The sequence below is a fragment of the Saccoglossus kowalevskii genome, chromosome 20, assembly GCF_978046115.1.
Source record: "Saccoglossus kowalevskii chromosome 20, keSacKowa6.1, whole genome shotgun sequence".
NCBI lineage: Eukaryota > Metazoa > Hemichordata > Enteropneusta > Harrimaniidae > Saccoglossus > Saccoglossus kowalevskii.
Genome location: NC_140660.1, coordinates 18,991,736 through 19,013,012, shown reverse-complemented (window position 1 = coordinate 19,013,012; position 21,277 = coordinate 18,991,736). Strand labels below are relative to the sequence as shown.

General features: G+C 34.6%; 1 protein-coding gene across 1 annotated transcript; it reads left to right on the top strand.

Annotated features, from left to right (window-relative positions):
* Window positions 1-4,756: 4,756 nt before the first annotated feature.
* On the top strand, window positions 4,757-8,919 carry LOC146730088 (alpha-tectorin-like). The gene is made up of 8 exons (XM_085494567.1): window positions 4,757-4,908; window positions 5,846-5,870; window positions 6,362-6,502; window positions 6,617-6,758; window positions 6,951-7,015; window positions 7,270-7,508; window positions 7,605-7,891; window positions 8,735-8,919. The coding sequence occupies exons 1-8, from the start codon at window positions 4,849-4,851 to the stop codon at window positions 8,736-8,738; spliced, it is 963 nt and encodes a 320-aa protein (XP_085350693.1). The 5' UTR covers window positions 4,757-4,848; the 3' UTR covers window positions 8,739-8,919.
* Window positions 8,920-21,277: the final 12,358 nt, after the last annotated feature.

The window sequence follows — 21,277 nt, the reverse complement described above, 5'->3', positions numbered from 1 at the left end:
TCTTGGCATACAACTGATAGTCATTACTTTTGTCTTAAACAAATGAGTCAGATGTTATCTTTGTGTATTCCTTTGGATATTTGTCATCAAGTATAAACACATCTTGTCTTTGGCTTTTCAGCTTTTATTCAGTTACTATAAACTGAGTTGGTATAGATACTGATTAAATTTGTTCATGGTTATGCTGTTGGTTTCATTGTTGACATGATGTGACCGAACTCTATCTCTCTTCATTCTGTTCATATTTATTATCATTATACATCTGTCACCGTAACGCCATAAGTTATAGCGTGCCGTAATTTTGCGGTATTTTACGGGGTATTTTTATCCTACCATATTAGGAAATGCAAATTCCAAAAATGAAATGACAACGCGTGTAAGCGTTCTCTAATAATAAAAACAAACATGGCTGCCACCAGAGTTTGACCGGACTCCACACAAAAAAAATTGCTGATTCTGTTCTAAACATTTTGGATTTCGGCATTCTCATGATGTATTCTTGGAAGTAAAAGATGTATAATAATAGGGTTATTACGAGAATACCTCAAAGTATGCACTCAGACAGTACGCTGCAAGTCGGTCGATACTCTAGCTGTACTGTTTTCGTGCATGCTTTGAGGTATTCTCGTAATAACCTCAAATTATTTCTCAGCTCACTAGTATTGGAACTTAAATTCGACATATTAGTTTACAAGTGAAACCTGTGTATTATTTCATTTCAATCCCAATTCTGTCCGTTTCAGTCGGATCCGCCCTATATACTTACTCTTTCAATATCCTCTATTGAGTTAGATGTCATATTTGATGAATAACTGTCATGTAATCGCTTTCATGTCTTTGATTCACAATAGCAAAATACATGGAAAAAGCTAAATTGTCAAACTACGTCAAATCATAACCAATTCCACCGCGGTTTTGATAAGGCATAGTAACAGAACGTGTGCACTGAAAGTTGAAAGATCAGCTAAGATGAAATATTTTAAACATTGTTGTCCAGGTTTACCCATATGATATCGCTCACAAGTCACTTATTGTTATATCTAAATAAAATTGGCGAACTTATTCCGAAAATAAATACCGATGTCAGGCTTCAGTTAAAAAATACATTACATTTTTGCCAATGAAATAAACGAATAGGATTATTCCACTTACTACTCAAACCATAAATGTTTCATAACATAGCATAGAAGTCACGATCAGGACTGTTACCATTTACATTGTCCAATGTGCCGATTGTTTATCATTAAGAATTTTACTACACTTATATTTTTTCACCACCATCTTTACACTTATTTATCAAGAAAAAATAATTAGTACTTGTATTTGCATGGTCATATGTAAAACTAGACAATTCAACATTGTCAAGTTTTACTTTCTGCTGTCTTTGATAAACAACTCCATAATTTTATCATCAATATAGACGACGACAGGTAGTACTGTTCTTACTTTCAATGCAATTATGGTTAATCAACCATCATACAAATAAAATTACATGTATTCGACTCGACATTCAATGTTTTTCCCTATGGATATATCTAGAACAACAAACCCACCAATATGTGTTCAGGGTAAGAAATTTGTTCTAGAAATTACCTATGTGCATATGCCACTTGTGGTCAATGTACGACAATAACATGGTGAGGCATGGAGGTCAATCAGCGATCATACTAAAGAGGTTGCTTGTGTTAGACTCGTGGCAAAAACATTGATTTTTTTACATTTGTATGGACAGCTTGAGCAACAAACCCACCATTATTTGTTTTGTTTAAGATATATTTGTAGTATAGCGTGTAGTGTTATAATTTGCGTAAATGACTCTGCAATCGCTTTAATATGTGATAATTATGTCCATTATTGCACACAACACTGTTATTGTTTTGTTATCATGTACACTTTGATTCTCATATACTTTTTTCATATTTTCAGTAACCGACTTCATGAATTTTGTCATACAATTAAGAAATATGTTCTTCTAAAATTGGGCATCTAATTAGTTTTTTAATTATAGAAATGTATAATTATGCATCACGGATACACATCACATTTGAGATGCCAATCAAATCGTTTTTACAATCGTAGACAATAGTTATATAATCCTATCATTATGCTGGCTGGGTTTGAAAGAACACCTGCATCCTGATTAACAATTTAGTGCACGAATATGTTGTTATCTACAGCAGCAGAACCAGAGGCTGACGAAAATGGTCATTTCGTCAAACAGTTAGTCGCGTTATAAAATGTTAGCAAAATCTCAATGTCGAGTCTCTTTTATTCTTCATATGATACAATAATTTAATATTCATTTTGTACAATGAGAGAGAAATTTTGTATTTTTCAAATGCCTTAGAAATATAAAACTACATAAAGCTATAGGTGCTAGTCATAAATATGGTAAAGATAGGGTGTCCTTATTTGCTGATTTCTGCCACCAGCTTAGGGCCAAACTACTGAGCTACTAACCTAGCCACTTAGCTATTGATATGCAAATCGAAAAAAAAACACTTTTTCATGTGTTAAACATTTGGAAACACCTTACATCTCCTCCATATTATATACAAGTCTCAGACTACCAAGCAAAAACAGTTAGTTTAAATGGTGGCAGCAAATTATTAGTACGAGTACGAGTTGAGGAGAAAATAAACAATCCCTGCCTGAAAGAAGGATTCCTAGTCCTGTCCAGCCCAGGTCAATGCTCTCAAGTCAACTAATGAATGAATAGATTCATACCATTCTGTCAAATTGACACAATCTGCATTTAATGAAAGCGCGCCCATTTAATGAATATGACAACTGACTATGGCAATTTTTGGTGAAATGAAGGAGGTCAGCAGAAACTACAACTTTTCCCCACAATCTATTTCTTATGATTAAATAATTAACCATAAGAAATAGATTTATTTATTTATTTATTTATTTATTTATTTATTTATTTATTTATTTATTTATTTATTTATTTATTTATTTATTTATTGTATTTGAGTTGATTTGATTACATTGTTTTGTGAATTATGTTAAGCTGCGCTGATTTATTTTCATTTCTAAACTTATTTGTTTCTGTTTTCTTAACTCTATTTCTTTAATTGTATGATGCTGTATATGATTTCGTTTATTTTCTTGATTCGTTTGTCGATGAAAGTGAATCATGTCTTAAGTGAGCGAGGAATAAATATTCGATAATAAAAGTGTAAGAATATAATCGCCGCTGATGTCATGTCAGATGAAAAAACCAAAGTGTCAACAGTAATGATGATGATTACAGGGATGGTGACGATGATAATGACAGAGATTTTTAAAGTAACGCTAATTATCACATTGAATTAGGTTCGAAACATTTAAATTATTGGCTCAAGTATGAAAAGCTCGAAACAATGATGATGTCAACATTCCATGATTTAGTGAATAATGAGTATAGAAACATGATAAACATTTAATAGATGAATTAATATGGATTAATAACGATTTCATTCAAATTGAATAAATTGAGAACACAATATCTCTACAATGTATGAAGTCTGAAAACATTTGTGACATTTGTGAAATTGCTCGTGTCCTGCAATCTTTCAAATTTGAAGAACTATTTTATTAACATCTTTTGCTAAACTAAGATGCTTCAACCTAGTGCGGGGAGAAAACAACTAAAATATGTGAATACTTAGGATAAATTGATACAAAATAAGTATTGTGAATATTTCTGTTGCATGATTCTCCAAAGTACAAGTACAGAAATATTGCCAAAAATATACTTACTAAAACTAACTATAATGAAATTTTCCCAGTACTGCACAAGTGAGTGAGTGAATAAGTAAAGCAAATGAGATATGTATGATTTAAATATGAACTATATATAAATTTAGTTTTTTTGTTGCGATTTTCAACAGAAATTTCCCACACTCTAATTCTGACACAAATACTAAAATTATACATTCACCATCGCCCATTGTAGGTGTATGGGGTTTTGAAAACAATTAACAGGAAAATAATATCATCAGAACGGAAGCAATCAGCATTGCGGCGAAAGTATTGTTTTCTGTTATTGCACTTCTTTAACCAAAACCTATTAAATTGTTATTGTTGTTTTGTTCAAGATAGAGTTTAAATGTTGGATCGATAAAACTAATAAATAATAATGTTAATAATGATTAGAATTTCTGAAATACTAGCATACACACACGACCATTTCCCAGAAAATAATTCGACTTCTCGAGTTATTGAAAAAAATATCCTGCAGATAATGCAACATGGGTAATTTAGCTCGACAATAAAACGTCACTGAATGCAACACAAGGGATCAGAAATTTGTTCTCACCTCTGGGACTACATATGACGTAATCGGAAGAAAATATTTATTAAATGAAAGTTCCTTATGCTGGGACGCTGTAGTATGGATGGGAGTAGAGACGTCTCTATTTTGATTTTCAGTTTTGAGTTCAAAGTTCAAAAATCAGATAACAGACGTGTTGACGTAAATGTATCATAAAAATAATATTATTTTCCGTGTGTACTTTGTGTATTGCCAGACCAGTATGGAAATATCATATAATGTTACGTTTAGTCAACACCTGCAGATGGGGGTGTAAATGTGTTGATATTTTGAGCAAATACACCATTACCAGTAATGGCTACATAGAGAATGAAAATGAGCATGCGCGACATATTTCAGTTGCGCGTGCAAACAATTTGTTGGCCAATAGAAATGCTTCCAAAAGGAGGGATTACAAACACGCGTGTCAGCAAAAAATAATCGTTAAAATCGTAAGAGTAGATCAAATCTACCAGTTGCGTGAGTGTTTGTCTGAAAGCTCTGCACAACATTTGCCGTTGAAGAGTATTGTAGGAAAGACAGCCACGATGTTACGTTTATTATTGATCTTTGCTGTTACCAGTTTGACTCTAGCAGTCCCACACGAGGTAGGTTCCCTCTCGTATTAAATGACCACATATTGTTTATATTGTTGTGAGCATTAGCATTGTATTCGGGAAACTTTGTCTCGCTTAGCCGATAACATTTACACGTAGAGATACCAGAACCGACCCAAATTAATACACATTAATTCGTTACAGATAGTCCAGCTTCATCCCAACCAAACCGTCTACTTGAGATCACGTCTCGATGCCCAATTCTTATATATATATATATATATATATATATATATATATATATATATATATATATATATATATATATATATATAATGTAATTGAATTCCAAATTTTTTGAAAATTGAAAAAGGGTACATAATACATGTATCGTAGCTGTGTTACTATGTGCATACTGTCCGCTAGAATTAAAACATAATTTAATTATAAGCAACAGAGCCTTTTATACAAAAATACACAAGATTTTCATTACATTGATTTTCATTACATTGATTTTCATTACATAAGTTACATCACACATTGCAAAGATCAAATCCATGTTTTAACGATTTCTGTTCGTAAATGTTCTATCTGAAGTTCAGATTAATATGTTTCTTGCGAACCAAGGCTCGTCTGTGTTAGATTCACATCTCTCATTTTAATCTTTAGAGGCAGAGCTGCGTTTCAGAATGCTCCACGTTGCTAAGACGCGCACCACCGTGTATTTCTATTTGCTTTGCGCGAGCTGTTGTTGTGAAGTTAAGAGCCGGTTAAGACAGCTAAAGTCAAAGAAACAGTAGTAGTTGAAGTAGTGCTGAGCAACCAAATTAATATATGTTGCACATATGGAGAACATCTTGTTACACTGTTACATTCAAAAATACATTGTATTTGATTTACCGTAATGGTTGGTAGGCAGTGAAAATACCCGAATGACCACCAACAAGATTGCAGTGAAACAATTTTAGTTTTTTTTTTTCTTTTCCAGAAATTGGTCGAGAAGCGCAAAATGAGTATGTATGCCAATAGTTATAAACGTTTACTCAGTTTTCGACAATTCCATCAAGTTATGGAAAAAATACAAATGTGTACGGTGTACATACATAAATACAAAGTTTCCAATGCTTTTATTTAAGCTTTAATGTTGACGCCCATTTCATTCGCTTCAATTTAAATATTTAAAAATTACTAACTTAGCGGTTTTAGAGAAAATGTAAAATGTATTCACATGAGATTATTTATCTGTAGATAAAATACAACATCTATCACTCTGATTTATATTGTTGTCTGTATATATACTACATTGAGGATGTCAAATGGATGAGGATATTATCAATGTTACTGTGCTAATTTGTATAAAGTTGTATTGGTTATATATAATTCAATTATAAATACTGTCAAAATATTTACAATGTATATAGCAGCTACAACCAATTTGTACTATTTTGGTTCTCACCTGACACTCACTTGGTATTGTTAACCATTAATCTTGTTTGATATATAGGTGACCCGCCACAGTACCATGTTATAAAGGGACCGATGGACTGGTACGAAGCAAAAGCTGCATGTTTAGCACAGGGATGGCAACTCGCACAACCCAGAAATCAGGCTCAAATGGATGCGATGATGGCATTATATGTGGCAGGTATATTTGCAGGCACAGATACAATTGGTGCAAGGTCTATATAAATGTTTCAGTCATGAAACGATGGAAACTAATTATCAAAGTACTTGCCTCATTTTATTTTAATTTTATTAGGTTTTTATTGGATTGGTGTCAGCGATGAGGGTCATGAAGGAAATTTCACTTACTGCTCAGATAACAAAGAAATTACCTACAGCAACTGGGATGATAACGAGCCAAATAATGAACTTGGGGATGAGAACTGTGTCGAGGTCTGGTAAGTTAAGGTAGTATCACTTAAAAGACAAGGGGTCGATTGTTGACAAATAAGATTTATTTAGAGCGATGGGGTTACATTGCACACGACTTCATAAATAATCATTTTAAAATGCCAAAAGACGAAATATTTTATGGTGATTGGTTGTGGCTTACGCAATTATATTTCAGTTAATGATCTAATATTTGACAGGAAACTTGCGGGCAAATGGAATGACGTTAATTGTACCGTGGTACGAGCCGATGCATTTTGCGAGGGTGAGTATGGTTTATAGATAAACCTCCACATACTATCAGTTGCTCTATCACTTGAGTGTGTTAAGGTTAACCCATGCTAACTCATGCCAAGTATTACATTTCCTATAGAACGGTTATTTATTTCTCTATCCCTGATTAGATTGTTTTCACTCTTTATCAGTTGCTTGTCACGTTTTGTGAACACTCCCACCCACTTTGCTTTACTTTACAAACATGACTGATGACTGAAAATAACATATCATTGTTTTCAATAGACCATGGTCCACACTGCGAACCTCATATGAGGACATTTGATGAACGTACTTATAATTTCCAAGGAATAGGCTGGTATTATCTTTTCAAGGACTGCACTGACAACCCACGTTTTGAAGTCACAACCAAGTTTGAACCACGAGAAGATAGTAAACCAGATCAAATCAAGACGCGAACTATTGCAATCAACGTGACTGTTGGAAATCAATACGCAATCATTGATGGACGTGATGTTACTACAGTAAGTTATCAGTGTGTAGTATTGTGATCATGCAATTAGAACTGTATTTTAATTCAGCAATCATAACAAGATGACAAACAATTATTCATTCAACAGGGACGTACAGGTGGGCAGGTGAATGACGCAAAAGTTATAACAGTCCAGGAAGATGAGAAGGATATTAAACTGCATTTCACTTCAAAGGACACGACATTCTTTCTTAAATGGACTCTGAGAAAGCACACATTAGATGTATCCTACTCTGGCTCTTTTTACAGCGGAAAGCTGTGCGGTCTGATGGGTAATGCAGATGATGATCCCCGCAATGACTTTCAGAAACCTGATGGTAGTATTACCAAAAACGCTATTGAATTTGGTGAAAGCTGGAAAGTGACTAATAAAAAGTAAGTTGTATTTTTCTGTACATCAGTGAAATGTCTTGGAACAAAGGACTAGGCCTCTCTTATTATTGTATTCTTTTGAACTATTTCGTCAGGTTTCTGTGAAAATGTCTAGATCAGTTGAAAATAGCAATCGACAAATATTTTTTTTAAAACGAATATTGATATTTTTGAAGGTGTGACCGAGCGATTTTATTGAACATAAACAATAACAATTTCCAATAAAATCTGTAATAGCGATCACATGACATTTGGTGCTATGATTCTTTTTTGTGAACCGCCCATCAACGCTTGAAAATATATTTGCGCCAGAGCCAATGAACATATTGATCCGAACTTTGTATTTTAGCATCTAAATGAATTATTTCAAACCATTACCATAATTGCCACATTGTATATGTTGCGTGTCTCTACTTAAATATCTTAGAGCAGAAAAATAACTATTTTTTACTCCATAATCCATAATCTACCAACTTCATATGTAAAATGTACAGTAGAAAGTTTTTACGAAATATAAAAGAGACAATATTTTAGGATATATGGTTCTCATGATCTCTTTAACAATAAACTTGATAGTTGGTATATATTGGCAAAATAATAAAAGTTATATTATTAATTTGGGCGTGTTTGAAATTCGACATAGGGGTGCATTCCCATTCCACGAATATCGTATGGCTAGATCAGTTGACCATTCAAACCAACTTAATGGCAGTCATGCCATCTTGTTGATTAAAAAATAGATGTTTTCGAGCTTGGACCAAATAATACGAGATGTTGCAATGGTAATTTTCATTTCAGTATTCACAAATGTATAAAGCTAATTCATTTTATCTGTTCATGTTATAGATGAGACTAAGGAAGCCAACACCTGACAAATGGATGGGCGTCATAGCAGCTTTATTAGCTTTAGAGATCCATATTCGTTAACATTTTATGATTGTGGTTTTTTTCGGGAAATTAGTAGATATGTTTTATTGCATCTATTGTTCAACAAAGCTCAATAAAAAGCAAGCATAATCATATCACAAAAATCCACTGATCATTCAAAATAATTTCCTTGTAGAGCAGCAAGATAACAGCAAACGCGATCAACATGGTTCGGTCTCTTTCGACTGAACGCAGCATTCAAACTAAATACCGTAACTCTATAGTTTGTACACAAAATATTGAAAAATGAAAACAACTAGTATTTATTATGTAAGTATTTTAAAAAATATCTGAAAACATAAGCTATTTTCAAGTAAAATAATAACACCACAACAAATGACTGAGCGATCACCAAAATCCACCAGAAGAAAACTGATAAGTTCAGTAGGATGATTTTTTTATAGAAAAATATATGATCGCATGTAATACAAAGTATTTCGAAATTATTGGACACTTCCACCTCCACGTATTTATCATTGTGGGTTATAATATGATTTCTTTATCTGGAAAAACGAATAGGCGAATGTTAAATCAACTTGTTTCTACACAACCTAAATTCAAAGCTCGGATGAACGAAGACAGTATTGCGCTGAAAATCTGCGCTACAAGCGAATAAGCTGGAAAATGTACACCTCTTAAATAATAGAGAATAAAATATTTCTGTGAAGTTGCGGAGCAAGGAAAGAGCAAAATATTTTAGAAGCTATATAAACTATACAAAGTAGTACAGTATTCATGCATATTCTTGTTGCATGTTAATGTTTAAGGTTATAAGGGACAAGGAACCAAGCACGTAACAAATGGGGTCTAATCAGGGAAAAGCAGTTTATATTCTTAACCATGGAAGATTTTAACCAATTGAATTCATTGAAGGGTTTAAAAACGAAGGTACGTCTCGCGAAATGCTAAGCACAACTGATTTGCTGAATTTATTCAATCATTTGGGTGTAGGGCAAGACAGATTCCCGAGTGTAAGATTTTGCAAACTACAGTTTAAAATCTGGTCGACGATGACGTCCTGACTAGGGAGGTGTTTGGGGAGTCGCCTAAAAATGTATCCAGAAACTTATATTCGAAGGCGAATGAAATAAACTTCAGCTTGAAGTGAACTTTAGGAAATTAGATCAATAATTGCACATGAATCGGAGGCAAGAATCAATGTTGACCAAAATAAAAATATTTATGGAGAGAGGAGAAGGCGGTTGATATATATTTTCCAACATTTAAGAAATTATTCAGAAATTTGAAATGGACACCCTCATTTTGGACAACATTGCTCTAGAGAGTATTTTCGGTAAAGTCCCAAAAAATAATGGCTATACTACACTAACTATGGAGCAGGGTTATGATTACGGATATGTGAAAACGATAGTGTTTAAAGCTTTCAGGTTGGAGCCAAACGCTTATTGTTTGAAGTTGTGTAGCTTCAACACATTTTGAGTATGCACGTGAGAATGAATCTGTTTGGTTGTTGGTGTTTTTCTATCAACTTATGCTGCTTGGTGAATTGAAGCAAATTATTACTTTGGAGTTAACTTATATTGACGAGCATAAAGGACTACAAGAGTCTCCCGCGAGCCTAGTAGCCAATAGCCACAGATATTGATGGTAAAGGTCAAGCATAGGCACACAACTAGAAATTAACCATGATACTGTGTGGATCAGCAAACCACACTTTCTTGTGAAGTCTCCAAATAATGTTGGTTTTATGAAGTAAAATCACTGCATACTGCTATGTGTCGTCTACCAGTCGTACGAAACTTATTAAAAAGGAGTTATCTTGAAACGTGTGAATTGCCACGTCAACATTTGCACTGATCTGCAATGCATGGCACTGGCCTGAAGTTGGGTGACTATTGATTAACTCGTGTTCATGGCCGCCTTGCACAAGCAAGAATAAAAGAATATTAATTAGCAGTGAAATACATGCTGTTTATCCTGATTCCACGTGAGTCTCAGGTTCAATAACTGTTATGTAGTTGCTGACTTAGATACTAAACTTAAACATTTGCTATCAGAAAGTAAAACAAAGATTGAAGGGCTTAATTGTCGGATACCTCAGGAGGACATCGTTGCTTAAACACAATGTTATAGAAGTCAAGAGAACAGGATCTATTAAAAAGGCCACCTATCTGAGTTAGTCTAACACAATTTTTAAAGATTAGACTAGATATTGATTATATGCTTTATGACATAATTAAGTTGTCAGATGGTTTACCTTTACCAACGCTTGTTGCCTCCGTTAGATTTTGCACAGATTTTAAGAGGGAAAATGACGCCACAAAAAGAGAATCTGTTTCGTCCTGACTGCTACAGTTGATTAGAAGATGAGTGGGTCATCGTCACTAAAATAAGTAAACGAGCAAGATATTATTCGAATTATGAATATTGTTTTATAGTCATCTTTCACATAATGGTATAGTTGCTAGTAAGCATCATGTTATAAAACCCAATTCATACTCCAGGCCAGACAATTTTTTATTTTTTTTATTGCTTGTCCTGTAGATACAAGTCATTAGATCTGTCACAATTCAAATTTGAATATGCTAATTCAAAAATAAATAAATAAATATTTCACTTAATTAATTAGTTACTCATCATCGGAAATTCCGCTGTCTTCCATCTGACTGAAATGAAATAACAAAAATGTCTTGAAATAGCGCCTCTCCAGCTCGATTCGTTCAACAGTTAAAAAAATTAATAAACGAGAGCCCTCTCTATGTTGATCAGTTAAAAACATCTGATCACTCTCAATACACTCGACATTGAACTACTGAACAAAACATATAACAGGAGCATCTGTTGCATAGATCACGGTTGCCTTTAAAAAACTACTCTTCCAATACGTTTCTTATGATTGCAAGATAAAAAAACACTCTCATGAGGTGATATATGAAATATTCTAATGAATTATCAATAAATACCCTGTTATTTTACCCTCATCCTAGTTCACTGAGTTGTAAAATATATGTCACTTGTAAAACTTGAGGCCTACAACGTTTAGACGCATTTATTCAGAACTCGTCCACATTTACCCATTTAAATGTTATGCCTGTGTGTTATTTCATCGATTCAAGTCAATGCCGAGTATGCTTATTGCTGCCCAACATTTATCATTACCTTCACATCAAATGGATTCTCAATAATTGTTATTCGATTTTGTTTTTTACTAATATATCGTATTTCGTAAATACTCTATAAATTTATACTTTGTGTAAATAATTCATAAATTGTACGTCTGTAATATTTACGTAAATTAATGAAATTGAACAGACTTTGTGCAGTTTAGTATGAAGAAAATAATTTGTGAGTACATGTTGCCTGTTGCTGAGCGCGATAATGTTCGCCGGTGGTCACTATCCCTGAGGACCTCCCTCTTAGTGTATCCGAACGTAGCGTATTGAGTCGGGGACTGAATTTCATTCCGGTTAAATCTAGAGTTAATGAATTTCAGGTGAAACGCGACGCTGACAGTTTTTTTCGCCGACTAAGACTGAAGGAGTACCATGCGCAGGACGTTGATCGCGATCGCGATGAAGCTAGCCAGGACATGGATAAAAGTCACAACGCTCGTTTATTTGGAGCACCACCATCTTTGTCTTATTGGACACCACCACGTGGTCCTAATGATACACTTGATCATTATATTAGTGAATGTAGACGTGAAATACATGCTATTAATTTTAATATTCAAAAATGCCAAAATAGCAATATAACTAGCCAGGAACGTGACGCTCTTAATTCTCTTAAGTCACGACGTGATGACATTATTATTCAGCCAGCTGACGAAGGTGGAACAGTGGTGGTTTGGCGTAGAGATTTATATCTGGTGGAGGCGAAGTAGTTATATAGGATACAGACTCCCACCAGGCACTTGATGTGGATATCACTAATGAAATTCAACGGGAAATAGTTGATGTGGTTAATGGTTATATGGCTAAAGGTGATTTGCCTAATGAGGCCAAACATCTTATAGTGCGCAGACCACAAACACCAGTTTTTGATCTATTACCTAACAATCCTGGTAGACCCTTGTCTCAGCATGTAATTTTCCGACTGAGCACGTAGCTCGATATTTGGATTCAATGTTGAGACCAATTGTTACGTCACAGCCTACGTATGTTCAGGATACTAATGATGCGCTTAGGAAACTAGAGTTATTTCGTTTCATGCCGGATAAACCCAGATTTTTATTTTCTATGGATGTAAAATCACTTTATACATTTATCCCGCACACTGATGGACTGTTGGCTTTACAGCCTGAATAAAAGGGTAGTTAAGGATTTGTTTGTGTTTGTGCGCCTAGCGGAATTCGTTTTGAACTGGAATTGTTTTTCTTTAATGGTAAACATTATATACAGAAACGAGGTGTTGATATGGGTAGTTGTTTTGGTCCGAGCTATGCATGTTTGTTCATGTCATATGAAGAGGAGGTAATTTTTTCGTTATTTCACTAAACCTGGATTTTATGTCTGGTACATTGATGATGCTATTGTGCCATGTCAAACAGTCGGGATGAATTATTACAGTTCATCGAGTTTGTTAATAATATTAATCCCGCCATACAATACACACATGAAATATCAGAAATAACACTACCATTTCCCGATATTTCTACTAAGGTTGATGGTGATCGGATCGTATCGATGATACTGTTTTCCGTAACCAGGCGAGGAATTTATGTGATTACTTCAAAAAACGGGGTTACCCTCGTAATGTTACTGGGAAAGCATTGCCCAAAGTAACGAAAATTGCCCAAAGCAACGAAAATCAGCTCAGGCTTGTCGAGGAGGAAACTATATTCCGTCTTGTAACTAAAGAACCCCATGGAATTAACAAACAGTTCAACTCAATTGTTGAGCTTAATACATAAGGCGCGTTATTTGTTCTATTGTGGAATTTTTTAGTGATTATATTTTATAGTTCATGCGCGTTCTGTACGTTTTAACATTTTCTTCTATGCTATCGATAAAGAGCCATTGCTCGAAACGTCTAGCTATTTTAATAGTTATTTAGGACTACGATTACCAAATATTATCCTCTATATAGCGTATTTATTGACGTAGGCAGGATGAATGTATGTGAGTGTGTGAGAGCGCCTCTACTGCCGAATCATAACATTTGTGTTGGGCGAGATGTCATAAATATATTGCGATGTCATAATTAACAAATAAATAAAAAACAATCAAACCGGAAATGGTGTGATACTAGATGTGACGACGTCATTACTCGAGGCTTAGAAAGAAAAAATGAATTCATTTTATTATTTCAAATAAATTTCAAAAAAACGAGCATTGAAGAAAAACTATATTACATTATTGGAAAACAGATATTATACGGTATTTATTTACTCATCAAATAAAAGCAACAACCAGTACATGAGTAGATCTGGTAAAAATAATTTTATAAACTTTTAAATTAGTGTGCTGGCGTTATTTTATTTATGCAGTATACGATAACACTGTCATTAATCGAAAGACAACCCGGATGTACACTGTTCATCACCGAAACAATGGATTGGTAAGGAAGTAACTATTTTACAATCCCGAACAAGTCCAAAATCAGCCCTGACCTTCTCTATTATAATTATGTTAATATGTCTTGCCAATTAACATTATCTATATTCCCCTACGTACAATATTGTTACTTGATGATTGGTTACGTCATACTATTCAGTATCACTAGTCACGGATGCACAACATTGTTTGACATTCCGCAAACCGCCAACTAGTGCGAGAATAAAAATTGTTTGAGACCTAATATTTCTTTCCTTAAAAACAGTTTTTGGAGCTATGTATTGTACATCATAAAACATAGATTGAAAAATGGCTACAGGTCACACTCGATCTGTCAATCAAATCATAGATTGTCAATTTAGACAATAGTTTACATAGTCGTATCGTGCTGTCCGGGTTTCAACAGACATCTGCTGCTCGATTAACGACTACTGAACCAACATGTTATCCACAATTCTGTTAAAACTAGAAAAACTGTCTGTAGTTCGTTATTCCGTCATACAATTATTTTTTATCGATGAAGAAGCTTTTTAAAGTTACACTTAATAAGTAGAATAAATAGAAGTGTAGGGATACTTTTAGTTTTTGTTCTGGCGTGTGTCCGATCAAGTTGAATGGTTAAATTCAAAGTTAGTGATGTAGAGGAAACTAATTGAGTTATACGGGATATGCAGAATTAATTGGTTCTAATAAAGTGGCTAAATAAACGACTATAGTTGTATATATATTTTTTCAAAAGATCACATTGAAGTGTTATCAATGACATCATAAACGCACATTTGGTTCACACGCCTTGGTAGTATTGTTTAGAAACAACAAATTACATGTTTAGGGAAGACATTATAAACATACATTGCAGGACTTTTATAAATAAATTGTTTACTAATTTTATTTACTGGCAGCTTTATAAGGTTTTAACCGTGAGACACATCACTGGTAATCATGTGATCGTTCCAAGGAGTGCAGCATTTGGCTGGTCGCATATTTACTCAGTCACGGCTTAGTGTTTATGATAGTTTGTAAGACTTTGTAAGGATGATACGGAAAGAAGTGGGCAGCGAGGCATTATCTAAGTTGGCCGTTTGAGTCATCAATATCATAGTGTATTGGCTAAATATATTAACAATACACATAGAATTGGGTTTGTACACTACACTAAAATACAAACATTTGGCTAGATGCAACAGAGACTACCTCGGGACCTTACATAAATTTCATGTCATGCGTCAGATGGCTATGGGGTAGAAGCCGTTGGCTGACTGGGACGATGTGGAGGACACAGATCGATAGCGCCTGCCGAATGGTAGGAGTTCGAACAAATCACGCACGGGATGAGACGTTCAGGTCGCTCGGCCAGTCGTTTCCAGTACATGTCTCATAGAGGGGGTATTTCGATCCCAATAATGCGCGATGCACTCGCCATCACACCGACCAGTAGCCTACCGCCTTCGTAACTGATGTTACCAAACTAGACCATGACGGAGTGCATCAAGATAATCTTAATCACAGAGCGGTAGAGTTTAAGCAGCAGGGCAGTCTGCAAACTAAAACGTTTCAATCTGTAAAGGAAGAACAGCGACACTGGGGCGCCTTGTGTTCAAGTTCATCGAGCCTGAAAACTTTGTGCCGATATTTCATAACCTGGGGTCGCTGTGCGAGAAAGCCCAAGACCCATTTACAGATACTCCATGGCATTTTAGATTAGATTTAACATTTTTGTAAATAATTTCTGAGGTAAAATCGTATTAAAAGCAACTAAAATCAATATGGTGAACCTTTCGAATCAAGATGTTTTAGTACATTGTATAAAGTACGGGATACCACGTCGTCTACCGACTTGTTCGATCTGTAGGCAAATTGAAGCGGGTCCAGCATGCGTGGTATCAATGACTTGAGCAATTTGAGAACAACTGATCCAGTATCGTCATGCAACAGGGGTCAAAACAACAGGCCGATAATCATTCAAGGACGAAATAATGGGGACAGGGGCAATAATAATATGACTGTTTAAAAATAGCAGGTACATGTAAAATCGCCAGGATTGTCTGGGATATGGCCGATGTCGATGATTTAAATTTATAATCCGCAATACTTTGCACCCTTTGCCAAAGCGCGCGGCTTTCGTCTGAATCAATTTTATCTTCTAACTTGCCGTTGTACATCCGCTTTGCTGACCTAAGTCGCTGTTCAGGTCCCGTTGAGCCTCTGTCAATAGAACCTGGAACTCAAACTGGAAGGCAGCGTGATTAGCTCTGACCTCCTCACGAAGAAATGAGCCGAACCACGGCCTTTGATTCGGGCATGAAAGAAGATTTTTTCACACAAGGTGACTCATCAAGGCTATCTGACGATTCAATGAAAATGTACATCCCAATCGAAGCAGCCGTGTAATGTATCAATGGCATCCGAACTCCACTGTAGAACATGCCATGCGACAAGCTTGTCGTGTTTGAGCTTTGACATTTGACAATTTAGACAATAGTTCATATAATCGTGCCGTGCTGAACGGGTTACAATAGACATCTGCTGCTCGATTAACGACTTACTGAATCAACATGTTTTCACAATACTGCTAGAAAAAGACATACTGTCTGAAGTTTGCCATACAAATATTTTTTTTACAAGGAAGCTTTTTAAAATTACACTTGAGAAGTGTAGGGACACTTTGAGATTATGCTTCTCGAGTGTGTGCAATCAAGCAACTGGTATATTTGAAAACAAAGGCAAATAAACATAAACACAGGACTAGAGTTTATTGATAACGTTTAACCTATTTATTTGAATACAATAGGCCATCAGCTAAAATCATATACATCATACACACAACTCATCACAAAGATGCAATAATAAACACACAGAAGGTGAAATATCCCAAGAATGTGGGGCTGGAGTGAAATTGGAGTCATACATTGCGTATGTCAGTGACACAATGACTATCGGGGGTGATATAGTTGAGGCATGAAAAATAAAAAGTATTGGGGATTAATATTTCTCCACTGCATGTTTGGTTTTTGTTATCAGAGATGAATTTAATATATTATTTTTCCTTTTGTATGTATGTATGTAGTTAGTGCATTATGCAGTGAGAAGATAAACTTTGGAAATTTGCCCAGCTAGTGAGGTAAGCATGACTACGTATAGTAAGTATAACACGTCATACCCCTCCGTCTTTGTGCTAATATGTAAACTCTCTATATGATGACAATAAATATTATTCACTGAACAAGCACAAAAATATATCTGTTATAACAAACCAGCTCTTGCCATACCAGTTCAGAACAAGACTGCATATACAGCTGCCAAACATTTTTGCGACTAGTTTTAAACTTCAATGGTTTCCAAAAGTGATTAAATTCTGGTCAGGAGGCCATTTTAATGTCAAAAATATTCAGACAACTATTCAAAGTGAAAGGATAAAGAAGACAAGAACAAACCTCTATCACTCCAAGAGAAATGGACTGACTGAGATGTTTAATAAAACTGAACTCTTGAGAACCCTTGAGTCAGAAAACAAAGAAAGGCATATATTTCATCATTAGTATACACATACAAATTAAACACGAAATGACAGCATCGGTTTGAACCATAGTATTTACTGTATAGGAGACATCCTTGACCCCTTGCACATGTATACTTAGGAATCCAATGAACCAGGGGCAAATACAACCAATGTTTATTCAACCACAACTAGCCTCAAAGGAAAGGAATAGTAGTGCTATGGAAAACAAGTGGCAATTTCACCAGGAGGTCGGCACTAGAAAAGGTTATAGAATATTGGTAAGTAATGTTGGTATCAGAGGAAAAACAACATTGGAAAAATCCGCTTACAACTCTTCCAAGGAGGATTTGGATTGCGACAAAAGACCACCTTAAGTTGATAAACTTTCTTTTATATTTATTGCTGAGCTATTTTGTTATGTATCTGGTGTGCAGGAGGGTTGCTGAGTCAAACAATATACAATAATTGAACTAAAATTCATGCGTTAGAGTTTTACCGATGGATAATATGAAAGATCATTTGAGAAGGAGACCTATGGCGTATTCGGACAACCCAATCATGATATCATGGTGTATTTAGTGAAATTAAAGTCTGGAAAAGATTATGAAACGTACTTTTTATTTTCCACATTGTGAAATTCTTTCGTTTGTTTATACCAACAAAAACAGTATTTTAACCAAATTAATCTTATTGGTCAAAGTTATTGCTCAACGTGAGTTGTTGGACACACTAAATATTTTTGCCATTTTATTCAGTGTTTTTCAGTCATAATTCAAAACAAATGCAAAATATAGAGAATATAACAACTAGCAAATATCCTGTTATATTCTTGTGTAAAATGTAAGTAAGAAATAGTGTATTCTTAATATAGTTCAGTTTTTTTATTCAGAAAATAGAAACAATTTGACAATGTCAAAAACACAAAGTCTTTATTGTAGTGTTCAAAACTAGCTATGCCAATGCAAATGTAAAAAAACAACAGTTCAGATTGAAATGATGGGTACAAGTCACAAGAAAGTTCAATTCGATGAGAAAGATGATGCTTACGACTGTGAAGAAAGTGAGGTCTAATCTGTCATTGCACGGATTGAGCAAACACCCTTAGATCATTCAGCCAATATCTCCTAGTCATCGTTAACCAGCAATATTTCTTTTAAAAGTTTGTGTAGTAATAAAAATAAGCGCATGACATCTCAAATCCCGGTAAACAATAGCATGAAGGATGTGATTATGATAACTTTATCCACAATTCAGGTAGAAAGCCATGTTGAACTGAGGGACACAGACATGCTACGAATCAGAACTGCAGACCGACTGATGTACAATTGTTTTTGTTGTTTCCCTATGACCCTCAAATATTGATTACTTTGCTACTCTGTGTTTCATGTGCAAATCATTTTGGCGGGCAATTTATCTCTGTGGTAGGAGAAATTCAAGGAATGTTCCAATAACTCAAGCGCAAGTGCATCTGGGCTATACCATTATTGCTCTTGGGGATTCAACTTTAAATACGTCACAATACACAGCTGGTTGTCATTAATATTGTCTTAAACAATTGTGGCGATGAATCAGATGTTATCTGCGTGTGAATATTATTTCATCAAGGATAAGCATACCATTGCAGCTTTTATTCTATTACTGTATTCTGAGTTTGCTTAGATACTGATTAAACTTGTTTATGTTGATTGCATTGTTGACATGATGTGACTGAACATTCTGTCCATCATATTTTTATAGTCTACTTATATTTTTGTATTATTTCTTAGTTCACTGGTATTAAAAGTAAATTCTGTTATTTTAGTTTAATACCTGTGTAATATTTCATTTCAATCCCAATGCTGCTCAATCCAATTTCAGTCGGAAAGTGTATTATTATTGAGCACAATATTATTATTGCCTGACATACGAGGCAAGCCATATACTTAGTCTTCTATAGTCACCATTGTAGAGTTACAAATCATATTTGATAAATAAGTGTTTTTAGATCGGTTTCACATCAGGATTATTCCACTCACGACTAAAACCATTAATGTGTTATAACATAACATAGAGGTCACGATCAGGATATTTACTATTTACGTTTTCCATTGTGCCAGTTGTGAATCATTGGGAATATTAATACACTTATATTGTTTGAACACTTTCTTTAGACTTGGTTATCAAGACAAATAATTGTCAATCAATCATGAATTTATACTTGCGCTTATTGCATCTACTAACGATTTCCTCGTGTTTAACTGGAAAAATCTTTACATGATCTTTTTTTTAATGACATATGCACGTTTGATTTTAAAATTCTAATTATTCATCTGTAACTCATTATTGATAAAATGGCGTACCTTCACTTCCGTATTTCCCATGTTTAATTGTCTGACTGCTCGATAGATTATCAGGTTATTTCTTGTCTAGAACTGGACAGCGCTTAGTGCAATTACCATACATGTTCAAAGTGAGAGTGTAACTACCATACATATAAGATTGTTCGACTCGACAACATTCAATGTTTTTTCCACGTTAGTATGAATAACTTAAACAACTAACCCACCATTATGTGTTTAGGATAAGAAATGTCTGGAAATTACCTATTTGCACATGCCTCTTGTAATAAATGTACGATTGACCCCCAAGATGGTTCCTGGTGCAACCATTTTTATAATCATAGGCAATAGTTGATATAATCCCATCATTATGCTGGCTGGGTTTGAAAGCACACCTGCATCCTGATTAACAGTTCAGTGTACCAATATGTTGTTATCTACAGCAGCAGAACCAGAGGGTGATGAAAATGTTAGGAGCGTTATCTAATTTACTTTGAGCAGAATCTCTGTTTTCATTCTTCATAATATACAATAATTTAATGTTTATTTTGTCATAGAGTTTTTTTTTCTTACAGAAGGACGAGAGATGAATTATATTTTTTCCAACCCCTTTCAAATATGAAACCACATGAAACTAAAGGTGCCAGTTAAAAATATGATAAAGATAGGGCGTTCCGTATTTGCTGATGTATGCCACCAGCTTAGGGCCAGACTAAGCTAGACATGCTTGTAGATTGAACACTTAGATATTAATATTCAAATAGAAAAACAAATTCCATGTATTCCATGTGTTAAACATTTCGAAACACCTTAAATCACGTCTATATTATACCATTGGCCCATGTATCATGCTGTAATAGATTTGACTAAATTTTTCCTTGTACTCTTATTCCTTTAACATACCTGACATAATCGGCATTTATTGAAAGTGTACCGGTCAATAATGTAACCCACCATCAGCATTGTTTGGGCTGGAGGTATTAGAAAAAAATAGGTAAAATTGATTCAACTAAACACTGATATACATTCCCATTTAATGCTGGCTGTGCTCATCAACACATTTTTCTATAACTACTGGCTATAGCAGTATGTGGTGAAATGATAGTGGTCAATTTGTTGTAATAATAGC

Bases quoted from the DNA above. Each gene is read 5' to 3' on its own strand.
- LOC146730088 (XM_085494567.1), top strand. From the start codon at position 4,849: ATGTTACGTTTATTATTGATCTTTGCTGTTACCAGTTTGACTCTAGCA. The intron at 6,503-6,616 runs GTATATTTGCAG...TAATTTTATTAG, and splicing joins GATGGCATTATATGTGGCAG to GTTTTTATTGGATTGGTGTC. The intron at 6,759-6,950 runs GTAAGTTAAGGT...AATATTTGACAG, and splicing joins GAGAACTGTGTCGAGGTCTG to GAAACTTGCGGGCAAATGGA.